Source organism: Limulus polyphemus, unplaced genomic scaffold, assembly GCF_000517525.1.
Source record: "Limulus polyphemus unplaced genomic scaffold, Limulus_polyphemus-2.1.2 Scaffold830, whole genome shotgun sequence".
Lineage (NCBI taxonomy): Eukaryota > Metazoa > Arthropoda > Merostomata > Xiphosura > Limulidae > Limulus > Limulus polyphemus.
This window is the reverse complement of record NW_013666440.1, coordinates 279,040-289,661: the sequence shown is the minus strand read 5'-3', so window position 1 is coordinate 289,661 and position 10,622 is coordinate 279,040. Positions and strand designations below refer to the sequence as shown.

The 10,622-nt window shown below is 33.8% G+C and overlaps 1 protein-coding gene across 3 annotated transcripts in view; it reads right to left on the bottom strand.

Annotated features, from left to right (window-relative positions):
* Window positions 1–10,622, bottom strand: part of LOC106460762 (regulating synaptic membrane exocytosis protein 1-like) — a 146,478-nt gene that overhangs the window by 111,770 nt on the left and 24,086 nt on the right. For all 3 annotated transcript variants that reach the window (XM_022387542.1, XM_022387540.1, XM_022387541.1), the window contains exon 2: window positions 4,402–4,606. In XM_022387542.1, coding sequence (XP_022243250.1) covers window positions 4,402–4,606 — 205 coding nt within the window. The remainder of the gene's footprint in view (window positions 1–4,401; window positions 4,607–10,622) is intronic.

Below are 10,622 nucleotides of genomic sequence, written 5' to 3'. Positions count from 1 at the left end.
CTGTATGTAGATGTAATTCTCTCTCTCAACAGTATTGAAGAAGCAGAAAATTTATCCTCTGATATACGAGCAAAAGCTATGTGTTATACAGAAGTTTTTTCTGAAATATGAAACAATAATGACAGCATTCATATACTATTGGATTTTTAATCTAACAACTCCTTTATCGAAGTACCTGCAAGCTATTGGGATAGATAACAGCCAAGGGAACGGGCTTGGATAAATCAGCGTGGAAAGCTGGTTAAAATGTGAAAACAAGTGTGACGGATTTCATTGACCGGGCAAAAGATGGACTTGAAAAACGAAGCCCACTAAAAAGTATTGTCATTTAAGAGTTGTTTCCGAAAAAAAAACCATGGAAGAGCAGCAGGCAACCTGGAGAGGGTTCAAGTGAAGAAACGACATTTGATGTTTTATAAAGAATTTGAGGTTCGTGTGCATAATAGAATATTAGACACTACTATTGAAAGCTTAAAGTCAAGATTTGAGCAGAATGAAACTTAAAATAGGGACCTGGCTTGTTTGTCTCTTGCACAGTTTGGAGAGATAAAGACATTCTTGCCTCATACTGCATTTCAAAAGCTAAGTGAAGTACTTTTAAAAATTGATGAGGAATTAACTTGTGAGCAATTTCAAACTGAACTTATAAGTTTGGCAAATAATTGGGATAGGCTGAAACATACACTACTTGAAGAGTACACCTTGTATATGAATTGTCAAGAAACTGCTAGTAAGACAGAGCTTATAGTGAAGGAAAATGGCGAATTAGAATATGATGACCAGATTTCTATGTGTAAACGATGCCGCAACAGTGCAGTTGTGCCTATTCAGCGAGGCATACAAAAACATACATCTAGCTTATAAATACTTACTAACACCCTCTACCACTCGGGTGGCCTGTGAAAAAAGTTTTTCAAGTCTGAAATTCATCAAAAATAAGTTAAGGTGTACTTTGAATCCTGATCGTTTGGAGGCATTTATTATGATGTCATTGGAAAAAAAGACGTTCTCCAGGGTATAGACCATAATGCTATCATTGATAGTGTGTCGACAAAAAGTTCGTTACTAGAGAAAGAATTGTATTATCAGTAATTTTATTCTCCTATGTGATTTGTATTATTCCAGTAACGCATAATACTGGTTTGTTTGTTAATTTTCCCTAAGTATATATATATTTTTCCCTGTTATTGAATATATGATTAAACAATTTAAATTTGCAACTTACTAACCTATCATCACTACTTTCAGTGGGGACAGTGTTATTTGGTTGTTATTTGTATATGTATGCAAGTAAATTTAATAAAGTCATAATTATAATTTTCAACTTTGTTTTGTGTATTCATAATTATTAAATGTCTATTTCTATATATATATAATTATACTTGAGTATTTGTGACTTTGTGTACTTTGTCATAAAAACGATAAATTTGTAACGCGGTCAAATGGGCCAATTTTAAGTATTTTCCCGGGCCATTTTGGGTTCCCAATCTGCCCCTGGTGCTCTCTCTGAATTACCCTGGATCGTTGTAGTCATCCACTTGAATGGCATAATTGCATATTGGAAGACTATTGATAACTATTATGATGGGCTAAGGAAAATTCTGGTTTGGTTGAGGAACGATAACCTTAAACTGAATCCCAAGAAGCGTGAATTTTTTCATCAACAGGTGAGTTCCTAGGATTACATAGTCAGCAGAGGGGCGGTGTCTACAGACCCATCAAAGATTGACTTTGTCCAGAATTGGCCAACACCAAAAAACCTGTTTGAGGTAAGATTTCTTGGACTGTGCTCTTACTATTATTATTTTCCAAAATCATTGTCCAACATAGTTCATCCTAAACACAAAGTACTTGAAAAACCAAATAAGTTTTGTTGGACTGCTGATTGTGAATAAGTATTTAACAAACTAAAGAAATAATTAACTACTACTTCTGTATTAACATTCCCATACCTTGAAGATCCACTTATTTTAAATACAGAAGTTAGTGGTTTTGCAGGGGAAGCAGTGTTATAATAAGTCCAACATGAAAAAATATGTAATTACCTACTACAGCAAAAGAATGGATGCTGCAAAACCGAGGTATTATACAACTTGGAAAGAGATGCTTAATGTTGTTTAAACCCTAAGTCATTTCCATCATTACCTATATGGACAAACGTTGATACTCAGGAGAAATAATGCAACATTTAAGTTTCTGATAAATTTTCGTAATCCAGTTGGCCAAATAGCAAGGTGGCTCCAAACACCTCTAGGAGTACAATATTAACATTGTATATCACCTTGTATGGGACCTTGGAAATGCTGATGCATTATCTAAAGACAATGTGTTTATGAAGAAAAGAGGGAAGCTGATAGTAAAAACGACCAACCTAAAGTACAAGATGTGATATCCATAAGTGATAATGAACAACTTATAATGTCCACAACTCAACTGAAAATTCTCAAGCAAAAGACAAGAGTTTAAAACCAATTATTCAGTGGATCGAGAATAGTGCAGAGAAACCTTCATGGCAGAAGTTGCTCCATATGGCGTGAATACAAAGATGTATTGAGCATAGTGAGATTCATTATGCTTACAAGAGAGCTTGCTATATCATAAATAGGAAGACACCAGTGAACAGAGACAGTGATTACAGTTTGTACTTCCACAGTCTCTATTTTCTGTAGTGCTCAATCATCTCCACAACTTTCCAACAACTGGACACTTATGTGTTAAGAAGATACTACAGAGACTAAGAGATTGCTTCTGTTGGGTTGGCTGCTGAGGGCTATAGAGAACTGACGTAAATACTGTGAGTATAAAAGTCCACGAAAGAAATAGTATTAGCAAGTACAGAGGTACTGTGTTGTAGCACCACTGAAGAGAGTTGCTGTGGATGTGCTTGGTCCACTGTCACAGTGGGAATAATTACATCATGGTTGTGATGGAGTATTTCACCAAATGGTCAGAATGATGTTTGATGTTCTTAACCAGAAAGCAGAAACTCTAGCAAGGTAACTCGTCAATGAATTTGCTTCAAGATTTGGAGTTCCTATGGAAATACATTCAAATAAGGGACAGAACTTTGAGACAGCCATATTTTTGGAAATGTGTAAGATTCTTGCAATAAAAAAAAGACCAGTACAGCAGCTCTTCATCCACCTTCTAATCACTTGGTGGAGAGATAAAACTGTACTCTGTTAAGTCAACTAGCCATGTACGTGGAAGAACATCAGAAAATGTAGGATTAAGACCTTACATTTGTATACCATGGACCTCGGAAGAGAAAACCACCAAAAAGACTTGGTGAATGAGCAGATTAGTTTATTATTCTGTTTTTGTTCAAGGATTTGTTTGTTTGTAATTAAGCACAAAGCTACACTATGAGCTATCTGTGCTCTGCCCACTACGGGTATCGAAACCCGGATTCTAGTGTTGTAAGTCCGCAGACATACCGCTGTGCCACTGGAGGGCTTTTGTTCAAGGAAGAGACAACGTTGTAAGCTATGTTTTCATTTGTTATAACTTACACTTTAGCTAGATGCATGATGTTATGATCAAGTGAGTTTATAAAAGCAGTTCTAGAATACCTACAAAGTTCACTTCGACTAATATCTAGACATGGGTTCATCATTATAAATACGAGTAAGCAGTTAATTAGTTGAATTAACTAGTTTAGAGTTAAGTGGAATATTTATTTGAGTAATGAATGAAAATTTAGAGAAGTTAGTGTGCTATCATGTTTATTCAGTGTTTGTGTGTAGTATAGTTAAACAGTCGACTAGCAAAGAAATCCTGTTGAAAGTGGAAACGTTGTTTGTGAACTAAGGTCTATAATCTTGTACGAGGGAAAGTAACCTGTAGCAAAGGTTAAGAAAAAAATATACTAATTTGTTATCGTTACGTGAACTAGGCTTGGCCTTATATTCTACCAAATAATATTTTGATTTTGTTTGGAATTAAGCAGAAAGCTACACCACGGGTATCGAATCCCGGTTTTTAACGTTATAAACCTTCAGACGTACCGCTATGCCACTGGGAGGCATAAAATAATCCATAATGCATGGTATTGGTAATCTTATTCCCACACTAACTTTTATTTTGTTATTACACGTAAATTTTATATTTAGTTACTTTGTTAGATTGAAGAGTCTCACTATCTGTCCAATTACTTAACTCTCTTAGATTGTAAATCAAAGCTTATTTAATTTTCTTAAGCCAAGAGGCAACTTAAATTCAATATCAGTAATTTCTTAAGATTTTACAATGACTTTATCGCACATACTAATTTATCCTTTGTAGATCCATAACTATAGTTGTAACTTATTTTTTAAGATGACAATGTGACTTTATATCCACTGTAGCTAAACATAGATTGCAGGGTAATAAAGTTGTAACTATGTTCATATAATTACTTACTTTATTAGATCGTAAGGTAACTTTGCCTCCACATCGAGCACAGCAGCGAACGTTGCAGTAATTACAGATGTGTCCAATTCCATCTGCAAATTTAGTTTTCAAACACAGCTCACAGGTAGCATCTAATTCGATTCCAAGCTTCAGGTGTTCCTCCTTTCGCTTCTGGATAGCACTTTCTAGTAACTTTACCTCGTCTTGTTTTTTCCTGAACAAAGAAAAAGAAAGTGAGATGAGTTTGTTTAGTTTTATCAGTATGTAAATGTTCAGGTATTATTTGAAGTCTCATAAATGAATGAGTACTATAAACTTAATTGTTTTTCGACTGTAGTTAAAAGTTCATACCATCATTTTTAAAGGTGTTAATGGGGATTTTTTTACATTTGGCTTGCTTGAACCTCACCCAGATCTATGTTTTATTTAAATATACACACATTTCAGCAAATGGCTGTACATGTCTAAGGGGTGATTCTTTTACAATAATTTGTCCCCCTAAATTGTCGGAACACAGAATGTTGCACAGTTTTTAATGATTTGAGTTGCAAAGGTTAAGCTATGCAGTTCATGTTAGGTGCGTCAATAAAGATGTTATAACTAACTATATACCAAATCTGCTGTGATAGTTTATTTTAGAGCAAAGCCACATTGAGATATCTACTGTGTCCACCGCAGGGAATCGAGCTCCAAATTTTAGCTTTGTAAATCTGTAAACATATCGGTTTTCCACCGGGGGACACCGTGATAGTAATTATGTTGTAGAATACAGTAAAATTTCTAAAATATGTTGCATATATTTTTTTCTGCATTTCGTCGGAAATCGCAGATACAAATTTATCTTACTTTCCATTATTGACTTTCAGACAGAAGCAAAACGTCAAAATAATGTAAAAAAAACGAGAAATAAAAGAAAACACGATTTTATGCAGAATAAAAAATAAAATTATTTATAGATATTTTCTGAAGTACTAATTTTTCAATTTGCGCTATAAAATATAAAGATGTTTATTAGAATTTTACATTTCCACTTACTGCGCTCACGACATGTTTTATGTGTTTGGATGATATTGATTGTGTCTTTATAAACTTTTTGTGCATTTAAACGAAGTGATATGTTCACATGATCACACGAAAAGCATTTCAGTTAAATATCACCAGTTTCATATGATAGTACTTTTCTCGAACTAAAAAAAAAATAGGTGACTTTAAATAAAATACAAAGCACTATTTTACAAAACATTTTAAATAAAAAATAATTACTAAAGAATATTAATAAATCGTTCAGTAGCCTTTGCATAAAACCTATTTATATTATATTATACTGAGTTCTATCTTTTCGGTTATTTTTCAAAACACTTCAAAAATTTTGAGTTAATACATCTTCAAATTCTATACAGAAAAATAAAGTTTTGCTCATTATGTCCAATCAGTAGTTTCAAACTTTTTCGTAACATTGTAATTATTATGATAATTAGTATTAGCAGAATATGTACAAATATTCCCAGTATTAATTAGTACATTATTATTATTGTATAATTTTTTTTTTACTGTTTATATAAGTTTTATGCTTCTTGACAATAGCCGATTAACCACGTGGCTATACCATAGAGTGAAGTTCCTTTGTGTAACACTGAGTTTCGAAACATTGAATTTCAAGATCATTGGCTTACACAACGTATAATATAACAAGCATATAGTGATGATGTAGTAGTCAATACATAAAAGAAGAAAATTTTATCAATTATTTGGCTCATTGACTGAGTCATCGTCTTATCTAAGAAGCATCGTTGAGGCCTTAGGATAATTACCGAGGCTATATGGTGAGTTTGGACGTGTAAGCAAAAAGCTTAGATTATATTATATCCATTATGTGCTTTAAAAATATATTTGAAACCTATTCATTAAGGCTTGTTCGTTTTGTTAGAAAAGGTAACAATCAATTTTTATAAATTTTATTTTACAATTTTAAAGGAGGTAATAAAAATATATTTACTTATTAAACCTGTTTTAAATTCTTTGGAAGGACAATAAAAGACGTTTCTCCATAGAGGTTTTTAAAGGCAGAAGAATGTTAAAAACATAATTTACCAAGTTAATTGTAAACTTCCTCAGCGATAAGTCTTAAGGCTTATAACGCTAAAAATTAGGTTTCAATACCTGTGGTGGACAGACTACAGATAGCCTATTGTGTAGTTTTGCGCTTAAAAACAATCAAAAAGGATCTTACTCCTGAAAATACTACTAATTTTTGAGGAGCACACCCTCTTCTCAGTAGTAGAACCTGAATAATGCTAGGCGCGAATAGTTCGAGCGCAAAATTTGTTCGATGTAAAAACGAGTTTTTCTGAGCCAACTCATTTAATTTGATCGTAGTTTTGCTTTTTGGCTTTTGTAAAAATATGACCTCCCTTCTGTGTGATAAAGGTCACGTAAAAATAATGGATACATCGAAATATTATTACAGAATACACACAAATGCAAAGTATCCTTCACATATTGAAATTTATCGAACAGTTCGTTCATAAGTATTCGAATACGAAATTTTCGAATATTCGAGCTCGCGCTGATTCTGAAACTATTATTCACCTAATAACAGATAAATACACAATACCGTGTAAAGTAAACTAAAATAAAATTAAGACACACAATTACGTAACAACAAGTTTCTATACTTTCACGTGTTCTCTTCCATTCAACTTTTGTTTGTGCATATGTTCTTTAATAGCAATAATTGTCCCTCCACAGTTTGAGTCCTATTTTGTCCAATTTCACAGAATTTTAAGAAGAATAACTACACATCTTGTAAAATAAATGAATATATCTTAACAATGTTTTTCCATGAAACGCAACTTCGTTATTATAATTATTATAGAACAAGATGAGAATATGTATGTGGGTTATAATATCTATATCTAGTATATATTTAGCGTGTGTGAGCATTTCAATTGTTTTCATTAATTATCTTCCAATCACGAAAGACCAGGATATAAATTTGACACAAGTTATCATGAAAAAAGAATTCACGTTTAAAATAATTTGTAGGTTAGTTTTACTTTAAACTAAAATTGTTTTATTTAAGTAGAATTTAACATTTAATCTTGAAACATATGAGTTATATTTGATTATGTACTAAAGATGAAAAGCTCTTGGAGGTAAGCACAAGCATTAAGTGCACAGCTTTAACTTAATTGTAGTCTGGGAATTAAATTTCTTGCTGTTTAAACTCATTATAAGAATTGTCAGATTGTTCACATATGCATAACAACCTTTCTCTTGTTGGCAACTTATCACCAGTCTACTGGTCAAACAAAAAAAGCTTCAGTTTTTTTCTGACAATGCGTCATTCTGTTAAACTATCACGTCTCCTAACACTCGCCAAGACCTATACTGCAGCACAAGAAGCGCTACAGGACCGTTCGTGAGTTGCTGTGTGACGCTTTGGTCCATCAGTGATTTGGCTTTTGGTGCAGCGCGTGCTAATATTGTGTGACGTCAGCAGCACAGCAGCAGACATCTCTGTAGTCGCCAATAAAGGCTATCGCCGATCTAAGCTTGATGGAAAACTGCATCGCGAGCCGGGAAACATCGAACCATGGCTCCACATCTCAAGACAGATACAGATAACAGCATTTTTATCATATCACGCCAGTCTGTTTATCGCAAATATCCCCCCTTCGCAAGGAGAAACGATACATGGATATATTATATCCAACAAAACTGTTCAGAGCGTTTGTGCATTGTAACCCATTCGATTATTTATGTGCATATATCGTCTTTTTAGTGATTTCTTATTATCTAAATATTTTAAATGTACGTGTTCAATACTCGGTGTAATATTTAAGAGACGCAAAAAAATTCAAAACACTATTAATATCATCCCCTCCCCCCTAAAACTCCTGCAGCTGGGTCGTGTAATTATAAGAACTTGTGAGCGTGAGTAAAAAAAAAAGTACAATAATGTATCACACACGCTATATCCACTGTCGACAAGGCTTTCGACAATAGCACATCAGGTCTCTTCATGCCGGCTGGGGTACGACAGATATAGTGGTGGTTCAGACGTAATTTTCTTATCAGATTGCTGGAACAGCAACTAAATACGGTGTGAATTACATTTCTCGGCTACTAGCTATAATAAACGTATATTAAGCAGAAGTGGCTTAACACAGAAAACATTCATAACTTTAAATGAGTCTTTATCAAGATAGTATTTTCAATTTTCAAAACCATCATTAACCAGATTGACCCCTAGTTCACACACCCCTCCAAATAAAGCTCAAGTCTATTGATATGCTTTTTATCAGCAAATGATGAAAAAGTATCAACATACTAAACTTGTAGTTACCTCTTATGAACAGAATAATTGCAGAGATAGATATTGTTTTTAGTAATCAAAAGCTTAGACTAAATACCATTACCAGTTATGAGGGTAATATGATATTCAAAAGCTACACTAGATTTAGTACTGTTACCATGATTAAGAGATTTAAGTTCAATACTCGTAACAACATTCAAAAGCTCATGATGTTAGGAAAACACGTAGGTTCAATTTAACACAAAAAATACGATACCTTATAACCCGAGCTTTTTCCAAAGATGGAACTTTCTTCTTCAGGGGCAATGATTGTTCTTGAAGAAGACAGGTCCACCTGTCGAAATTGCTCGGGTTATAGGGTATCGTATTTTTGTGTAACATTCAAAAGCTAATACTTAACACTACAACTAATATTCAAAATATTAGACTTAAAAATCGTAACAGAATTCAAAAGTCCAGACTCACTATTGTTAGCGTGTTCTTACTTTTGACTGAATATTGTTATCAATAATGATGTGTCTTTCAGTGGAAAAAATATATTAAAGAAACACCTATTTCTTTCTTATACATATACAGTTTACCTACCTTCGCTGTCATGGTATGTGACTGCTTATGAAATTATATATATATATCATCAGAAACTTCTTTACATATGTTTGATTATTCAGAAATCTAAACGAGATTTGTGGAATAACTAGAGTAGTAATTTCTTCTTTAATCTTACAAACCGCAATGAAGACGATATTACAAATGCTATGAATATATTTCCTATGATTTGGATTAACCCTTTTAACTTAGTTTTCAAAATCCTTTTATATTGCACCATGTTAATGACTAATATTTTAGCATAAAGGAATTGTTACGACAGCGGAGGTCACGTGACTCTAGTAACACGTCACGCGCTTCTAGAACGTTCATGAAGCCTCGGGAGGTTACTAGATTTCGGTATTCTTGTACATATAAGACGGTCAAGACGTGACGGCAACAGTGTATAATTGAACTGTGGACAGACAAAGACGTATTGTTGAGCACGTGAGACGTTTGTTGTGAATTATAGCGTTTGTTATAGCGTGACCGTGGAGATTAAGTGTATTGCAAAGTTGTATTCAGAAAGAATAAACCAGTTTTATTTGAGAAAGGACTTGTATCGTTAAAGTTTTTTCGGAAAGAATTTTTACGGGAAATTAACTAACGAACGGAGGCGTAACAAGTTGGTGTCAGAGAGTGGGACAAAATAATAATAATAAAAAGAAGAACAAGATGGAAACGAGAAGTGGCAAATCAAACTACAGCTTAGCAGATTTGATGGCAGCAATACAAGAACAGCAAAAGAAACAAGAAGAACGAGAAAATAAACAAGAAGAGAGACTACAGCAGTGGCAGCTCAAACAGCAAAATAAACAATAGAGATTACAGCGGTTAATGGAGGAAAAAGGAAAGGAAACAAGAAGAGAAATTACAGCAGTTGTTAGAGGAAAAAGAAAAGAAACAAGAAGAACGAGAAAAGAAACAAGAAGTACGAGAAAAGAAACAAGAGAGAGATTACAGCAGTGGCAACTGGAACAAGAAAGGAAACAGGAAGAATGTATCCAACAGTTGCAGGAAAGTCAATAACAGTGCCAAGAAGTACAAATGGAAAACATTAGTAAATTTAAAAGCGAATTAGATACATTAAAGGATGATTTATTGTCTTATACACAAGGAGGATACATTAACCATCGACTTAATCAGCCCCAGACAATGGCAAGCCCCTCCCAGACCCCACAGCTAAACCCTAATGCAGACGTCTTTAGTCCTGTTAGAAGTCACATCCCAGATATGAATGTCAGCAATAGGAGTGATCCAGTACGTAGGAAGCCACATGAATTCGATGGGAAAGCACCGTGGGAAGCCTATAGAGCACAATTTGAGG